The following is a 19,529-nucleotide window of genomic DNA, read 5'->3' on the forward strand; positions in this document are numbered from 1 at the left end:
ACCTCTATATAAGAATGTATTCTTTCCAAACCACCCTTTTACCAAGTGAATAGCCTTTCAAGGGTTCTGACCTTTTGCTAGGGATAACTCAGATCTAACTCCCTGCCTGGATAATCCCAAGACTTAATCTCCTTTCCATGTATGGGCTTTAAAACTCTAGCCACTAAGTTACCAAGACAAGCAACACCCCCACCACAGGGCTACTTATATGCTTACCACTCTGATTCTCAATCCCGCTTCATTTTTGCCCCTTTCATTCTTATAAAATTAGCTCTACATTAAAAATCACCTTTATTACATTTCATCCAGTGTTCCTAGCATTTTAAGTGGGATGGTTTTCAGGGTATCTAGACTACCAGTTTGCTAGAAAGTGAGGTCTCCAAAGTTCTTACCTTTCTGTGCCTTTTCTTTTGATTATATAAGGGAGACAGCTCAATTAGCTACTGCTATTTTTAAACAATTTCTTATAGTTTCTCATTATCTGCGAGGAAGGTAGGAACACCATCAACTGAAGCTTTCTACAAGTAATCATCATCTTCTGTTAGAATGAGAAAGGGTAGATGATAACGGGAAGTAAGAGGCCACTAAAGTTATGAGGGATTATGAGGAGATATCGTGTATAATGAATATCTTGAATTGAAAACCAATAATATCTTGAATTCAAATGCTAGAAGGTCCCCTGTAATCAATATCTATAGTGTACAACATAGAAAGTATAAACTCATTATGATTCTTCCCCCAGAAAAGGTATAATTTAAACAAACTAAACATAAACACAATGAAGAAATCAAATGGTTTCTAGAAATAGGAAATCTTTTTGGTGCTGTGTCTTATAGATCTACTTTTTTAAGTGAAAAAGAAGAAGAAGTTAACTTTCAAGAAGGTTCTAAAAGAAGAAAAAAATGCTGACCATCTTGGTAGTTAGAAAACATATTGCTCCAGGCAGGGTAATAAATAGTTTCTAATCAGAAAAACAAAGTAAAGATTACCATGGAACACTTAACATGACAGAATGGACCCAAGTTGGTAAGAAAGGGGACAAGAATGCTTTAAATAGAATGAAAGCCTTAGTATAAAATTAGATTTTTATGAGGAAAATAAAGGGCTTATAGAAATGGACAACATGAATAAGAGACATTCTGACTGTTCAAGAGAGAACAACAGAAACAGAGACCCATTGAAAACAAGCTTGGAAAATTTGGAAATTGAAAGGGTAACATTTGCACATTGTTCTTAAGGATAGAAATGCTCCCAATTTGCCCTGCATTCTGCTTTTCCATTAGGACAGCATCTACCAGCTCCAACAAGGCTGCTACTGCCACTGGGCCAACAGTACTTTTCCACTTTCTCAGTAGTGGGCCGGGGTGCTACAGATAATGCAACAGAGAAACCATTATTAAAGCAAGATGACAAAAGATGAGATTCCAATCTCAGAGGCCAAGAACCCAGACCTAGAGAGATAGACAAATGATGAGAATTAAGGAGTCCTTCAAGGGCTTTTACAAATGACAAGCTGATATTTTTCTACTTTGGGTATAAAAATGATATGTAGAGATGTCTTGCCCCACTAATCATGGGATGATGAACTTGTAAAGGACCTTAAGAGGTCATGTCAACCATTAGCTCTTTTTATTAAAAATACCACTTCTGTTCTAACCACATGACCCTCAGTTCTCCAAATCCGCATATGTGCATATTTTAGACATTGTGTGTGCGTTTGTGTGTGTGTGTTTAAAGTGTTTCCTTACCATGGTATTTATTAGACCTCAGTAGAATTACTCATTTTTAACTATATGGAAGCAACTGACCTAAAAGGGACTTGACACTGATTCAAAAGAATATATTTCTGCCAGTTTTCAGTTTCACAGGAACACACATATGGAAGCTTGCTTACCTTAGTGAAAGCTCGGTAACATAAGCCACACAGCTCTACCAGGTAGGCCAGCGTAAAGACAGCATTCTGAATTACAAAGCTGAGCAGTTTTGAAAACGGTTCCAACAAACTCTGCAATAAGATTGGGGCCAAATAAAGTCAATTGCTGATTACTTCATTTTTAAAAAGTATTAAAATCCTATGATACTTCAACTAATGGAATCACTTTTTTTTTAATCAAAAAATCTGTTGCCAGGGGGCTCCTGTAGCAACCCCGTTGGTCTAATAAAAACAGAACTGCACCTTCAGTCAAGGGCTCAAAGAGCAGGACCAAATCATTTTACTGCTCAAAAAGACATTCATTTTTCCATGTGGCATCATTTACAAACCTTCCTAACTACAACCCTGTCTTCATGTCCACCCTAAGCAATCAAGAGTGTGGGGTTTGCAATAGGATCTTCCACTTTAACAGAACATTTAAGTATTTATGAGTTCATCATATTCAGATCTGTAAGCCTGTCTTCTGGGTTAGGTAGCACAAACCACCCTTGCATGTAAGTACTAAAGTACTATAGCTTAGATAAAATTCATCACAACCCAGCCTCCTGCCAATGTTAATCAGAAAAGCATAGTCTGTTTCGGTTTCTCCCCCTGAATCCTACCCATAAAGGATCAGTTTTAGTTCCATATGCTTTCTTAAGTCATTTAGAAACATTTGTTGAGTACCTACTGAGTGTCAGACACAGTTAGATGGATGATTTCATATAGTTTATCTTATTCAAATTTCTCATAAACTACCCTGGGAAACAGTGTGTTATAATATAGGTAATGACACAAGCACTAAATTCTGACACAAGCGTTTTCACACTCTAGCTCACTGTGACCTTGAATAAGTGATTTAATCTCTCTGGAACTTGGTTTTCTCCTCTGTAAAAAGGGGATAATAATGGCTTCCACCTCATTAGGGTGCAAGTTATGAGAATTAAAAGAGATAATATATGTAAAGCACTTGGCACTAGTAAGCTCTCCATCAGTGTTAGCTATGATCTTCATTATTAACCTTCTGAAGATTTAGTATCCATTCCTGTTCTGCAGCTTAGGCAGTTAAGTAGACAAGCAATTTGCCTAAGGCCATAAAGGTATCAGGTGGAATTCAAAGCCAAGTTCCAGGGCAATTTTCCAGAGGTAGAATTGCTCTGCAGAGAAGATAGGATTTTAACTGGACTCCAAAACACTTGCATGCCATGATTTCCAATACTTCTCAATCTCTATAGTGCTCACTGTCTGGTTTTCAAAACATGTTTAGGCTGGGCGCGGTGGCTCACGCCTGTAATCCCAGCACTTTGGGAGGCTGAGGCGGGTGGATCATGAGGTCAGGAGTTTGAGACCAGCCTGGCCAAGATGGTGAAACTCCGTCTCTACTAAAAATACAAAAATTAGCCAGGCATGGTGGCACATGCCTGTAGTCCCAGCTACTTGGGAGGTTGAGGCAGGAGAATCGCTTGAACCCGGGAGGTGGAGGTTGAGGTGAGCCAAGATCGTGCCATTGCACTCCAGCCTGGGTGACAAGAGCGAAACTCCGTCTAAAAATAAATAAATAAAAAATAATAATACATGTTCAATGTCAAATTCAAGATATGTAGGAAAGGACACATGAGGAAGTAAAAGTCATCCATAGTCCCACCACCTCATGATTACATTTTGATACGTAGTGGAAATATTACACATGTACAATCCTAGGTTTTGTTTATTATTAACTTAATATAACATCAGAAATTCCCAGTGCGATTTAATTCTTCATAATCATCCATTTTAATGGCCACAAGGTCACATTTTACTATAAATAACACCCCAATAAATATATTTTACATGAAATTAGCATTTGCATTTTCTTCCCAGAATAGATTCCCAGAAAAAAATGACTAAATCAAAGGATATAAGTATATTTGAGGTTCTTTTTTCTTATTGACATGAAAATGAATGCACTCTATGTTAGTTTCCCCTAAAGATAGGAATTCTGTTTTTTACTTATTTGTATTCCCCACAGAAATCCATGTGGTGCGTTCCACATAGAAAATCTTAAAGAAACTCACAGACATAGTACTGATGATTCATTATTCTTTGCTCCATGTAAATGCTATTGCCTTGAGGTTGGGCGCAGTGGCACACGCCTGTAATCCCAGCACATTGGGAGGCCGAGGCGGGTGGATCACTTGAGGTCAGGAGTTCAAGACTAGCCTGGCCAACATGGTGAAACCACATCTCTACTAAAAATACAAAAATTAGCCAGGCGTATGGCGCATGCCTGTAGTCCCAGCTACTTGGGAGGCTGAGGCAGGGAGAATTGCTTGAACCTGGGAGCTGGAGGCTGCAGCGAGCCAAGTTGGCATCATTGCACTCCAGCCTGGGTGACAGAGTGAGACTCTGTCTCAAAAAAAATTTAAAAAAATAAAATGAACATATATATATATACATGTATATATGCTCTTGTCTTGAAACATTGTCAATAGATGAATGGAATAGGAATGTCTCATGTTGCACATAATGTATCCTTATTGGTCAAAAAGAGAAGCCTGAATTCAAGCCTATATGGAAACTTGCTCTTACATCTAGAAGAGCAGCATAGTGATGGGGCGATATGGACCCAAAAGACCTATGCTCAAGTCTCAAATCTTCTACTAACCAGCTATGTGATCCTGGCCAAGACACTTCATCTCTCTGAGCCTGTTTCCTCGTCTGTAAATGAGTGGATTGAAGCTAATGATCTCTTTGTAACCTTCTAGCATAAACCATGAGTCTACGAAAGCACAGTCAAGTTAAATAGTTGCAGAATATGTACATTGTTGGTATATTAAATAGTAATTACAAGCTATAGCAATGCAAACTATTGTACCACTGCATCGAATGCAGTGCAGAAATACAGCTTGGAATACAAAAGTGAATGAGATACGGTGCAGAACTTCTTGAAGCTTGTGGTCTCATTGGGACCACTTCAGGGCAATGTAAGTGCTACTATAGAGAGCTCTATCAAATACTGTGGAAGCTGATACTGGAGAAAGTTGCTACAGATAATATGAACATGTTTTTTCATTAAATGGGACCTTGAAGAATGAGAAGGAGTTCACCACACCAAAGAGGGCATAAAGCATTTCAGGCAAAGGAAATGGCCTAAGCAAAGGCAAGGAAGTATGAAATTAAATAAGATTATATATCTGAAGCATTAAGCACAATGTCTGCCATATGATAACAAACAGTGGTCGTTGTTGCAATGATGATGATGATAACGCTGATTCTGAAAGTGCATAGGAGGAATGGATGAATGAGACATGGAGCCAAAGATTAAATTGGAAGGGTGGGCTGGAGAGTTATGAAGTAACATTTTAGATACCACATTAAGGAATCTGGACATCATTCTGAGAGAAATGAGCAGTTATCAGAGATTTTAAAGCAAGGAACAAACACAATAAGATCCTGTTTAGAAGGATCGCCTAGTTAGTAGTATGGGGGATGGATTGGGGGGCATGGCCCAGGGCTAGCAGGACCAGTTATAAACCATGACATCGTGATGTATTAGATAGAGCTCTTTATACAAGGCACTGACCTAGCATGAAGAGAGAGAAGAAGGCTGAAAGGGAAGCGTTCAGTATGCAATAACTATGTCTTCAGTATTGCTACAAGCCTATCTCATTAGGTTAAAAAATAACTGACTAACCAATTTGTTATGTTTTTCTGAAACATACATACCCTTGTAGCATTGGTAGAAGGGATCTTCAAGAGGCAAATCATAATTCTCAAACTGGAATCTAAAGAACACTGTGAATAAATACGAAAAAAGTAAAAATCAGTTTCCACCTTAATATAACTTTTGCTTCAAATATGTCCTGAAAGCATTTATTTTAGCAAAAGGAAAAATTTGAAATATGACTGCCTCTCTACAGATTCCCATGCCATAATATCCTTGTTGAGAAAAATCATTCTCAGGTTAAAACAATTTTAATTAAACAATTATACAATGGTAAACAATTAAATAATTAAACACAGCTCCTAAAGTATTTTTCAAAGATATAGCCCTAAAAATTAATGAGATAGACAGTTGAATAGAGACATGGGTGGATGGATGGGTAGATGGATGGATGGATGGATGAATGGATGGACGGACAATGAACAGAAATTTGTTGGGTAGATATTAAATGTATCTAACTCTAAAGAGATACACCAATTTGTGAAAGGCCTTTTTAGGGAAAAAAAAAAACTGCTTAGATCTATTTAAAAAAAAACATGAATCTACATAAGAACCAGTTTCATCTGCCCTTTCTCTGCTATGAAGCAACACGACAAAAACCTGAGAAAATGCAGTAAAATTTCTACAAGACAAAATCATGCCTTACCCATCCATTCGAGTTCTATATTGACAAGATTCCACATCAAAATGTACTTTTTAAATTGAGTTTACTAGGATTGGGGGTAAATGTTACAGCAAGAATAAACAATGATATGGTAAATAGATCACAATAACAGGCTATAGTTAAATTTCTGCAGCTGTGTACATACATTAACTTCCTCAAGATAGTACAAAATAAGCCAGGAGTTTTCCAAGTGGAATCCCGGAACCAGCAGCTAGAAATGCGCCAGAATGCAAATCCTCAAGCTCCACCCCTGCTGAATCAGAAACTCCCAAATCAGGCCCAGTAAATTGTGTTTTAGCAAGTCCTTCACGGACAGTGATGCACACTGACATTTGAGATCTGCTTCTATAAACTGATGAAAACTAACTATAGAAGGTTTCAGTGGCTTATTATTTTCCCCAGAGATTAAAAACAAAGGCAGAAGATGATCAGGGGCAGTGCCCAGATCTGCCCTAGCCAGGGAAATTCTTACACAGATTCTGAAAGTATTTCACAAGTGCCTTCTAAGGGAACAACTGGTTCTATTTAATCTGCTTGACACTCATCGGAGTTGATGTGACATTTACATTACTTTAAACCAGAGGCTAAAAACTGGCTGCTCATCAGGCCCCCATAGTGATTTAAAAACCAGAAAATGTCCTCTTGGGAAAAAAAAGGAAGACAGACAACCTGAGGCCTGCGCTCCCACAGAACAACAATTGGCAGGCGTGAGTAGCCACTGACCTCAAAGAAGGACTGGCACATTCCAGTTCCTAAGGGTCTCAATTCTCCTTATTATCTTTTCTCCTTTATTAACCCTGTAGGCAGGGTCCCTATGGGCACGCTGATTGTCACAAATTAGGCATGCCACTTGTTTACAGCTGGCAACACTTGCCACTCTTCTGTGCCCAAGTTAAATCTTCTGACAGTCACATCGGCACACAGGCATTTAAATTTGCCATACCTCGGCCGGGCGCGTTGGCTCACGCCTGTAATCCCAGCACTTTGGGAGGCCGAGGCGGGCGGATCACAAGGTCAGGAGATCGAGACCATCCTGGCTAACACGGTGAAACCCCGTCTCTACTAAAAATACAAAAAAATTCCCCAGCTACTCGGGAAGCTGAGGCAGGAGAATGGCGTGAACCCAGGAGGCAGAGCTTGCAGTGAGCCAAGATTGTGCCACTGCACTCCAGCCTGGGTGACAGAGCGAGACTCCGTCTCAAAAAAAAAAAAAAAAAAATTTGCCATACCTCATCCCATCCCTTCTCTTAGCGTGTGCGGCTCCTTAGTAGTGGAGCCCTGATTGGTTCTCGGGTCCTAGGAGGCTCCACGTGCTTAAAATTTGTGCACTCAATTTCCTGTGTGTTGATGTACAGTAGCTATACACATACACAGTTTCAAAGTACTAACCCTTCTTGCTTGGATTTATTCAGCTACTCCACATCTGTGGGCAAACAAAGACCACAGAATATAAGAGGTGGTAAAGATCCCTCCTCTATACTCCTGCTTCTCACAGTAACTCCAAGCTCAAAGCAGCACACGCTGAGCTAAGGGTCCCTGCATTATCCCTTGCAGACCTATCAGTAGTATCTGCCCATTTGGAAAAATGTATTAGCATAGGTTGTCGATCTTTATCAAGTATCTTATGTTACATAATACTCATTTCAGAAGTGGAGCTACTAATAGGTAACCTGATCCTTTTGTTTTTCTGTCTATGGGAAATGCACTTTATTTTTATTTTATTTTATATTTTTGAAACAAGATCTCACTCTGTTGCCCAGGCTGGAGTGCAGTGGCACAAATATGGCTCATTACAACCTCGACTTCCTGGGCTCAAGCAATCTTCCCACCTCAGCCTCCCAAGTAGCTGGGACAACAGGTACATGCCATCATGCCTGGCTAATTTTTAAAATACTTTCTATTTGTTTATTTATTTTTGAGACAGAGTCTCTCTCCGTTGTCCAGGCTAGAGTGCAGTGGTGCAATCATGGCTCACTGCAGCCTCAACCTCCTGGGCTCAATGAGCCCACCTCAGCCTCCCAAGTAGCTGGGACTACAGGTGCACGCCACCTTGCCCAGCTAATTTTTTTTAAGAGACAGAGTCTCATTATATTGCCTAGGCCTATTTTTTTTTAATCTTTCATAGAGACAAGGTCTCCCCATGCTCCCCAGACTGGTCTTAAACTCCTGGGTTCAAGCGATCCTCCTACCTCTGCCTCTCAAAGTGTTGGGATTACAGACATGAGCCGCTATGCCCTGCCTGATTCATTTTGTTGCCAGTTAAATGCTTCTGTAATCTGCATAGAGAAAGCACAAAAAACCTCATGGAGCAGGTCAGGTTCAAAGCCAGCAACGCCACTGCCAGCCACCACCCTGCCCCCTACTCTAGAGACATGAATGCCTTCAACACACCCCTGCTGTAGAAGGGCAAGAAGAGTCTGTTAGTGAAATGAGCACTAGACTGTGAGTCAGAAAACCTCAGTTCTAATCCTCGCATTGCCACCACTGTGTTGTTTCCAGAAGCTACACCACCTCTGAATTTGCAGAATTCATTTAGAAAAGAGAGGCATTGGAAAGGATGATCTTTATAGGTTTCTTCCAACTTTAACAGTATTGGCTTCTTATTTGCATTTACTGAGCTCATGTTGTCAATGATTCTTGGGCCACCAGATTTCCAGGTAGGTAATTATGTGTGTATTCTTGGGAGATGGTATGGTGTAGGGGGTAACAGTCAAGCAGAAATATCATCATTCACAAACATAGCAATCACTTCCCTTTAGATAATTCTCTAAAATGGAAACTTTATATGTATATGCTTTTGGACAAAACTATTTACTTACTTATTTAATATCTATGGGAGAAAAATTGCCAGATAAACACAATCTACTCATGTCTTCCTGGCTGTTTTTTTTTTTTTCAAATCAACTGGAAACATGCATATTCATAATCAGTGAGCAAAATGCTCACTCCATATTCCTGTCATTCTCTAAGAGAAGACAGAACAACCTAAATAAGTGTCCTCACTCCGTGGCTGACGGAGTTTCCTCATTGTCCTTTGCAATACATTAAATCACCCAAGACTTTGCTGCTTGTACATAAACGGTCTGAAAATGGTAAGAAATTAATTGAAAATGAAATCTTCGGCTCAGCTTACCTTCAGAGGTAAAACACAAGGCAGCTTGGCAAAAAATGTCTGAAACTGGTTGCTGATTGTGGTCCAGAGGCTACTAGGAGAATCCATAGGCAAAGCTTCCATGAAGGTTGCAATGTTTTCCAAACAGCGAATCATAGCACCCCCTGCTGGTAAATTCTTTTTGTTATTTAGACCCTAAAAACACAAAAGCATAGGCAATCAACTGCTGAAACAGCACGAGAATGCATAGTGCTATTTGGTGAAGGTCAGTTTAAAAGTCACATCTTCAGGCTATAAACATGTTCGATGCCTACTACAAAGGCCAATCCCTGTGACAGACTGGAGGGATACTGAGAAAAATCGTTCAGACAAACTTAAGGGGGGAAAATTGGTGAGAGGTGAAATGTGAGCAAGAAATAGGAAACAGCTTCCAAGGGTCTACAATTGGTGTGGTTCGGTGCTAAGAAAACAATGAATGATGCTCACTGGAAATAATCCCCTCACAAAGACTGAGCGAAGAATTACAGGAGCTGCAGCCTTTTTTCTAGCAGTGAGCATCTCCTGCAAGCAAACTCCGAGAGCTGACCTGCAGTGGTGCTGAGACTTGAACCTAAGTCTCTTGATCCGACGCCCATAGCTCCACCCACCACTCTGCCCTTGGAAAACCGGGTTGTTCTGTGGAAGCAAGGTCACGACTTAGCTGAGGGTATGGAGAAGTTTTCAATGAAGAGTAAATCCACACAAAGCAGCAATGTCCAACTGACACTTTTCTATGCAATTCTATTTCTTAATTAACTTTTTAAAATTTAAATTATGTTAATTTTTAAAATTTAAATTATTTAAATTTTAGTATTTTCTATTATTTTTCTTTTGAGTTGGGGGGTCTCGCTCTGTTGCCCAACTTGGAGTATAGTGTAGCCATCACAGCTCACTGCAGCCCCCAACTCCTGAGTTCAAGTGATCCTTCCCCCTCAGTCTCCTGAGTAGCTGGGACTGCAGGCATGTGCCACCACGCCAGCTAATTTTTTTTATTTTTATTTTGTAGAGATGGGGGTCTTGCTATGTTTCACAGGCTGGTCTTGAACTCCTGGCCTCGAGCAATCCTCCTGCCTCAGCCTCCCAAAGTGCTGGGATTATAGGCATGAGCCACTGCACTCAGCCCTTAGCTTTAAATTTAATATATATTTTTTAATTAAAAAATTTTAGATTTCATCTTTAAATTAAATAACATTGAAATCCTTCCTCAGCAGTACCCTAAGGTGTGACTCAAAGAAACACAGCCCACAGTTGTGCTGGGGCTTAGAGTTTCGGCTGGGGCTTAGGGTGTCACTAAAGGAAACCCACCTCTAGGAGCTGACTGAGAGCTGCGATGGAGCTCAGCTCATTGAAGTCCATCAGAGACGAGGCTAAGGTCCGTAAAAAAGTCCCATCTGGAAAGTCAACAATCAGATTTAGTGTTTGGGTGTCTGGGATGAGGCAAATTTATGGTGCCTGGATCCTCAGTGGATGAATTACCTTTGATGGTGCTTTGGAACAGCTGCGGGAAGATGCCGTTGGGGGCCAACTGATGGAAGATGCAGCGCAGGAACTGCTTGGCCACCCCCGCCGCATTGCCGGGAACCATCATGCTGGAGTTGAACAGGGGAGAAAAGACACGAAGTCATGGGCCAGTGAGCATGTGTTCAGATATTTACTTAGAGTTCAGACATTTGCACACCATGCCTCTTATGGGATAGCTCACTGTCATTTCATCAGTGAAATGAAATATTCTATTCAAACCTAATCCCTGTTAACAAGAAGTTTTTAGAAATAGAGAACCATGAAATGCCAGTGTAGTCTCAGATGTATTCCAGGTCCCACAATGGACTCAGGAAGGTTATGAGATCCTGAGAGAAGAGGCCACATACAAAGGTCACATGCTCACAGAATGACAGTCAAGACTAGAGCCCTGGATGAGGATTACCAGGAAAATCCTCCCAGGAAACTGTCACTGGCTAAGAGAGAGTTGCTCTGAGGAAAAAAAAATTCATTATGTATATATATATATGTGTGTGTGCATATATATATATGCAGTGAGGGAGATGTTCATTCTCATTAGGAGATCTGGGAAGTTTTCTTTGGGCATCTGAGCTGACACTTGTACTTTGACAGGTGCAGTTTGCCCTTCACCCTTCATTGCACCTCTGCACATCAAAAGTAAGGCCAAATTTATGAGGCCCTGCCCCTTAGACCAAGGTACCAGAAAGGATGCTTCTTGAAGTAGTTAGGGGGTAAGTTACCAGAAGGAAGAAAGATAAAATCAAAGAATGTAAATAGATAAAGAGTAAGAAGTACTGCTTACCTAATTGTGCCAATTATTACCTCATTATGCCACATCTACCCTGAAATGCTGGTTCAAAGTTTTAGGTCAAAAATATTCTTCAGGAAAAAATAACACCGAACTTACAATAACTTCAGAAAATAGAGAAGGAGAGAACCCTTCCCAATTTGTTTGATGCAGCCAGCATAGCCCTAAAACTAAAATTAATAAAGCCATTATCAAAATAAATTTTAAAAAGACGGAAACAGAAAAGAAATGGGAAGAGGACAGACAGACCCATAGTCATCATGGCCACTGAATCCAGCTATAGATTAAAAGACCAAGTAGGGTCATAACTAAGTAAAGTTTATTCCAAGAGTATAACAATAGTTTAATAATACTCAAAAAATCAGCCAGTATAATTCAATATATTAAGAAATAAAGGACAAAAAACTTTGATCTCAATAGATGCAGAAAATACATCTCACAAAAGTCGACACACATCATGACAAAAACTCAGACTGGGCCAGGCACGGTGGCTATCGCCTGTAAGCCCAGCACTATGGGAGGCCAAGGCAGGAAGACTGCATGAGCCTAAGAGTTGGAGACCAGCCTGGGAACCAGGGCAAAACCCCCCCCCATTTCTACTAAAAATACAAAAAACTAGCTGGGCATGGTGGCACACACCTGTAATCCCAGCTACTCAGGAGGCTGAGGTGGGAGGATCACTTGAGCCAGGGAGGTTGAGACTGCCAAGATGGTGCCACTGCACTCCAGCCTGGGTGATAGAGCAAGACCCTGCCTCGACAACAGCAACAGCAACAACAACAAAAACCCTCAAAATGGAAATACCTCAATTTGCTAAAGGGCATCTATAAAAAACCGATAGCTACTGTGATTAATAGTAAATATTGAATACTTTCCCTGTAAGAGAGGAAACAAGACAAGGGTGCCCACTCTCCCATCTCTATGATCGCACCGGCAGTCCTAGCCATTGCAATAAGGCAATAAAAAGAAACAAAAGGCATTAAAATAAGAAAGGAAGTAGTAAAACTCTTGCTATTTACAGATGATTTTTCCATACAAAATCAAATCCTAAGAAATCTGCAAAGCAACTACTAGAACTAATATGTGAATTTAGCTAGAATACATGCTAATATGCAAAAATCAATTGTTATTTCAATATCAGCAGCAAAAAGTTGAAAATTTTTAAGATTCCACTTACATTAGTATAAAAAACATAAAATTCTTGAGAATAAATTTAACAAAAATGGTAAGACCTCTACATTGAAAAGTAAAAAACATTGCTGAGAGAAATTAAAGAAGATCTCATGAAACTGAGATATATACCATGTTCATGAATTGGAAGATTCAATATTTTCACGCTGTCAGTTATCCCCAAATTGATTTGTTCTTTCAATACAACCCCAGCAGGCTTTTTTGATAAAAATGACAAGTTTATTCCAAAATTTTTATGAAAATATAAAGAATCTAGAGATCCAAACCAATCTTGAAAAAGATAACTAAATTTGGAGGACTCATGCCACCTGATTTTAAGACTTACTACTTACTATGAAGGTACTATAATCAAGATGGCGTAGTGCAAGCTTAAGAATTAATATATAGATCAATGGAACAGAATAGAGAGCCCAGAAATAGACCCACTCTTCTATGGTTTCTAAGCTTAACAGGCACCACAGTGATCCAATAAGAAAAGAGAATATATTTTTTAACTGTGCTGAAAAACTGAATATCCATGTGGATAAAAATGAACTCCTACCGCTGCCTCATACCACAAATAAAAATTAATTTGAGATGGGTTTTATAAATGCCAAATATACATATGAAAACCATAAAGCTTTTATAAGAAAACATTAGAGAATATCTGCATGACTTCGAAGTAGACAAAGGTTTCTTAGACAAATAACAAGAAGCAATAATTGTAATGTTTTGTTTTAATGCATTAGAATTCATCTAAATTAAAAATTTCTCAGCAAAAGATACCACTAAGAAAAGAAATAGGCATGCCCCAGACGGGGTGAAAATAGTCTCAAAACCTACTTAACAAAGGACTAGTATTCAGTACAAAGTCTTACAACTCAGCAATAAAAAGACAACAACCCAATTAAAATATTCAAAAGATTTGACCAGACACTTCTCAAAAGAATATACGCAATGGGTCAATAAGCACTTAAAAAAATGTCATAGAGAAATGCAAGTTAAAACTATAATGAAATATCCATTACACATCCACCAGAATGACCAAAATTAAAAAGACCAACAATGCCAAAGTTGGGCAAGAATATGAAACAACCAGAATACATTGATGATGGTAATATAAAGTGGCATAACCACTTTAAGAGAAGTTCCAGTAGTTTCTGATAAAATTAAACATATACCTACCCTGTAACCCAACAATATCATCCCTAGGTATTTTACCCAAGAGAAATAAAAACACTTGTTTTAAAAAGGGCTTTTATAAGAATGTTCAAAATAGCTCTATTTTTTTTATAGCCCCAAACTGAAAACACCTAGAAGTCCTTCAATAAGAAAACTAAAAAGCAAATTATGGGATACAATTCAGCCTTGAAAAAGAAACAAACTCCTGATAAAAAAGCAGCAACATGGATAAATCTCAAAAACATCATGCTGAGTAACAGAAGTTGGACACAAAAGAGCACATACAGTAGGATTCCATTGACATGAAGTCTAGAATGCGCAAAATCAACCCATGTGGAAAAATATCACAACAGTGTTTGCCTCTGTGGGGGTAGAGATTAGCTGGAAACGTGCACGAGAGAACGTTCTGGGAATAATGGTAATGTTCTCTATCTTTACAGGGGTTTGGGTTACACAGTCATATGCATTTGACAAAACTCAAGGAATAAACACTTAAGATTTGTGTACTTCCTTTTATGTAAATTTTACAAAAGAAACAACCATAGTCAATGTACAATATGGTGAGTATAGTTAACAACAATGTATCATATACTGAAATTTGCTGAGAGAGTAGATTTCAAATGTTTTCACCAAAAAATACAAAGATAACTACATGAGGTGATGGATATGTTCATTAGCTTGATTGTGGTAATCATTTCACAATGTACACATCTATCAAAAGATCACATTTCTATCTTAAATATATATAATTTTTATTTCTCAATTATACCTCAATAAAGCTGGAGGAAAAAAGAAACAACTGTATACAAAAATTGAACTTGAGTTAATGCTAACTTTGCTGAAGTATGTAGGGGAAAATATATTCTAATATCTGAAACTTACTCTGAAATACATCCAAAAAAATGAATTGATGGATAGATAGATGGTTGGATGCATTATAAAGAAAATAAAATATTTGTTTTAAAATCTAGGTGATAGGTATATGAGAGTTCACTGTATAATTCTTTCAACTTTGCAGTACGTTTAAAATCTTTCATAAAAAGTTAAGAAAATAAGTTTTTTAAAAAGCCATTCATCGAATAGAGCATAAGAAAGAAAAGCAAACATCCCTAAAATAAGTTATAGAAATGCAATGTCAACAATAATATCATCTTATGTTTGTAGGACCTGCTACAGTTATGCTATCATATACACTCTATCATTTGGGTCCACAGAAAATATCCCTGAGGCACAAGAAGACATATATTAGTATCTCTCTTTTACAGATGAGGAAGCTAAGGCAGAGACATCAGTGCGGCCAAAGTCACACACAGCATCCGTTCCTGCCCTCTTCTGGTTCTTTCTCCCCACTGCAGTCAAAGTAGCCTTTCTACATGCTATACACATGCACGCACACACACACCTTGCTGCTTACAAATCCTTCACTGTCTTCCCACTGCTGCTAGAAGGAAGTCCAAAATATTTAATGTGGTTTATAAGTCATGCACAATCTGGTAAGTCTAACTCAGCAAGTGCTTGCATCTCTGTGCTGTGGTTATATTGGCTTTTTCATAGTTCCTCCTACACACTGTTTTTACCATGCTCTTTCCATAACCATGTGCATAATTAGGTTAAACTCATTTTTTCAGATCTTAGTTTAAACATCACTTCTTAAGGGAAGCCCTTCCCTCATTCTCCCCTCCTCTACCACTACCAAGACCAGACTGGGACCACCTGTTACACCCACTCACACCATCAGCTCTCATCCAGGCTTGCTCATCTCAGCAAATGCCACACCCGCCCACCCAGTTGTTTAGACCAAAACCTGGGAGTCATTCTTGCCTCATCTCTTTCTCTCACACCCAACATCCAATCTATCAGCAAATTCTGTTGGCTCTACTTCAAAATATTTCCTAAATATATCCTTAATGTGGCTGCCTCTCACCACTTTAGACCAAACCACTAACCTCTCACCTGCAGCACTAACATGGTCTCCGAACTGGTTCCCTGCTTCCATTTTTACCCCTTCCCCATAACCTATTTTCAACAGAGAAGCCAGAGGGATCCCTACAATTTCTTTTCCCTTAAAAAGATTTACTTTATTGTGCAAGAACACTTAACATGAGAACTATCCTCTTAACAAATGTTTGTGTACAATACATTACTGTTGACTGTAGATGCAATGCTGTACAGCGATCTTCAGAGCTCATTCATCCGACTTGACTAAAATTTCATGCCCCTTGATCAGTAACTAGGCAGTGATCCTTCAAAGCAGGTGATACGGTTTGCCTGTGTCCCCACCCAAATCTCATTTTGAATTGTAGCTCCCATAATTCCCACATGTTGTGGGAGGGGCACAGTGGGAGATAACTGAATCATAGGGGTGGTTTTCCTCTTACTGTCCTTGTGGTAGTGAATAAGTCTCATGAGATCTGATGCTTTTATAAAAGGGAGTTCCCCTGCACAAGCTCTCTCTGTGCTGGCTGCCATGTAAGACGTCCCTTTGCTCTTCCTTCGTCTTCCACCATGATTGTGAGGCCTCCCCAGCCATGTGGAACTGTGAGTCAATTAAACCACTTTCTTTTATAAATTATCCAGTCTCAGGTATGTCATTATCAGCAGTGTGAAAGTGGACTAATACAGCAGGTTAAAGCACATTGCGCCTCACTCCAGTGGCTCCCTGCTGCATCCTTAAAATGACCTGCAGGGTTCTACTTGGCCTGGCTCGCACTGCCTCTTCCCTCTCATCTCCTCCCACTCTTTTTCATACTCAACCTGCTCCAGCCACATTAGTCTGTTTTCTAAATATATGAGGCATTTTCCTGACTTAGAGACTTCGAATTTGCTGCTCCCTCTGCCTGGAATGTTATTTCTATAAATTACTGCATGGATCACTCTCTCACTTTATTCAGGTTTTGTTCAAATACTACCTCCTCAAAAAGGCTGTCCTTGACCATTATATCTAAACTACCAGCTCCGGGCACTCTCTATCTCCCAGACTTGCTTGATTCATTTTCGTAGCATTTAGCACTAAATGATATTAAATTACATAGTCAGTTTTCCTGTTGGTTAATTTGCTTATTTTCTCCCTCCTCAAGTAGAATGTAAGTTCCCTGAGAGCCAGGATTTGATGTTTTGTTATAGTTACTATAACCTCAATAACTAGTAGTCACTCCATACATAAATACTCGTTGAATGAATTACTGTTATATAAGTCTCTCTGTACTTTTTCTTCATAGCACTTAGGACACTTTACAGTTATAAATTTGTGCAAATATTTTATTCATATTGGCTTCACGGATAGACTATAAGACCCATGAGGGCAGCAATCATGTCAGTTTTGCCCCCAGTGAAGGCCTAAGTGTTCAGCACAGGGTGGGCTTAAAAGTATTTGTTGGCTATAATGAGTGAGTGAATGAATGAATGAATGAATGAAGGCATAAACAGAAAATGAATAACTAGCACTCTCTAGAGCTGCAACTGGAGCCTAACAATATTCCTTCCGTGGTGCACAAGCTGGTATTTTTTTTTTATTTTTATTTTTAACTGAGACAGGGTCTTGCTATGTTGCCCAGGCTGGTATTGAACTCCTGGGCTCAAGGGATCCTCCCACCCTGGCCTCCCAAAGTGCTGAGATTACAGACGCGAGCCACTGCACCCAGCCCCATGCTGGTGTTTTAGAAATGGGATGAACATGCACAGAGGAGAAAAGAAAGTAAGATCTGGGCTCCCTTTAGGACCTTACCTTTCTGCTTGATTAGAAAAGGTAGTACTGGATGCCAATCTAGGAAATAAAGTAAAGAGAGTCACACAAATATCTTAGCTTTCCATGATGAAATGCATTAATATTGTGGGAGGACCTGTTCTGTTTCCAGTTTAGATGAGGAGACATGTATAATGTTGACAATTCCCTTGACAGCACAGAGGGCCCACTCAGTGGTCAGTCTCTAGAGTTAAACTTGACCTAGTCCTTGAGACCTGCTATGTCAAGTTAGATATTTTCACTGAAACACTTGCAGTTAAAGTTGGTTTTCTACAAAATGGTGCCTGCAGCCAGGTCAGACAGTTATCACAACAACATTTGACCCAGCCTCTCTCCATATTAACTCAACTCAAAATTCATTTCTATGTATATAACCTCTGAAACCTAACTATAAACAAACCACAAACGGTAAAAGCCTCCATAAGATAATAAAATAGATAACATGAATATTTGTCAGCTGTTGGGTTGAAATGAGGAGAAAGGAAATGTTACATTGAGAAGAGAAATGTATTGGTTAAGTAAACAATATGGAGCATGTAATTTCCAGAAAAGTATAATTATACGGTTCTGTATGTGTGGAAATATTCTATATGTCATCATACAGAAAGAGAATGGACTACACTGATGGGTTTAGAAGAACATGTCTGGATCAGTAAGATACTGAAGAAACAGATAAGGAGAATGTTGCAAATTTATTTACTTGATTAGAACTACAGGTGTAAGAGTGAGCTGAGCCAAGACCCCACTTAGAGAGGAATAGGGGGTCCAGCAACCACTAACACCAGACACCATTCCCAGCTGTGTTGTTTACAGACCTTCTCATGCTAATGCCACTACAACAAATAGATAAATATTGACAAGTAAACTAAACAGGAACAATAATTAATGGTGCAGCAAATGAGATTTTAAAGGCTGTACCTACAGAAAGGGATCATTTAAGAGGTATCCAAGCAGACAGCAAAGTATGATATCATATGGAAAAGCCTGGGTGATCCATGAAAGGGTTATGCTGAGCTTACAAACTCTTGGAATTGCTGGGAATGGTCCCCATGGTCATAATTAGCACAAATAAACAACGTGTTTGTAAAACCACATGACCTCATCTGTTCTTCGTGATGAAGTGAGGCATGCCAGGAAGCCCTGAATTAGCTGACAGTTGAATCTGTTTTCTTGGTAGCTTTGGTGATTAGGCTTAGGTTGCTAAGAATTGTGGCAGCTTGCACTAAATGTACTCCCTGTCTCTTGCTAGTCTACCCAAAGGAGGTAGAGATTTAAATATATGTGTATGTAAATATGTAAAAATGTATCTGCTACAGGTTTTCCCTTGCTTTTCTTCAAAGCTCATGTGTTTCCATCCTAACAGTTGGCAATGTTTGAACATATATTGTTCTCACTTATGTTAAAATAAACAAACAAACAAAAACTGAAACAAACCCCTCTAAATAGCTATGACAACTTAGATCATCTGTTTCAAAGAGATGATAAGAGACCAGAACAATAATTCTACCCATTCTGAAACTAAGAAGTATTGATAGTAGAAATTATGACCTGGTATTAATAAAAGCTCTCAACTCCCCAAGTATTGCTGATAGCTGACACAACATTTATTCTGCAATTACTATGACTAGGTCAAATTCAAGGGCTTAAATGAAGTAATTCATCTTTTCTTATCTCTCCATATCCCCATATCCATCCCT

At 39.1% G+C, this 19,529-nt stretch overlaps 1 protein-coding gene across 18 annotated transcripts in view; it reads right to left on the bottom strand.

Moving 5' to 3' along the window:
• Positions 1-19,529, bottom strand: part of UNC79 (unc-79 homolog, NALCN channel complex subunit) — a 278,472-nt gene that overhangs the window by 43,153 nt on the left and 215,790 nt on the right. For 17 of the 18 annotated variants that reach the window (XM_012497970.2, XM_030803527.1, XM_030803532.1 and 14 more), the window contains 6 exons: positions 17,815-17,853; positions 10,907-11,019; positions 10,736-10,821; positions 9,413-9,586; positions 5,618-5,686; positions 1,895-2,005 (listed from right to left, as the gene is read on the bottom strand). In XM_012497970.2, the coding sequence (XP_012353424.2) occupies positions 1,895-2,005; positions 5,618-5,686; positions 9,413-9,586; positions 10,736-10,821; positions 10,907-11,019; positions 17,815-17,853 (592 nt within the window). Of the gene's footprint in view, positions 1-1,894; positions 2,006-5,617; positions 5,687-9,412; positions 9,587-10,735; positions 10,822-10,906; positions 11,020-17,814; positions 17,854-19,529 lie in introns of those variants that run through there. The other variant, XM_030803538.1, reaches the window with a different exon arrangement.

Source organism: Nomascus leucogenys, chromosome 22a, assembly GCF_006542625.1.
Source record: "Nomascus leucogenys isolate Asia chromosome 22a, Asia_NLE_v1, whole genome shotgun sequence".
NCBI lineage: Eukaryota > Metazoa > Chordata > Mammalia > Primates > Hylobatidae > Nomascus > Nomascus leucogenys.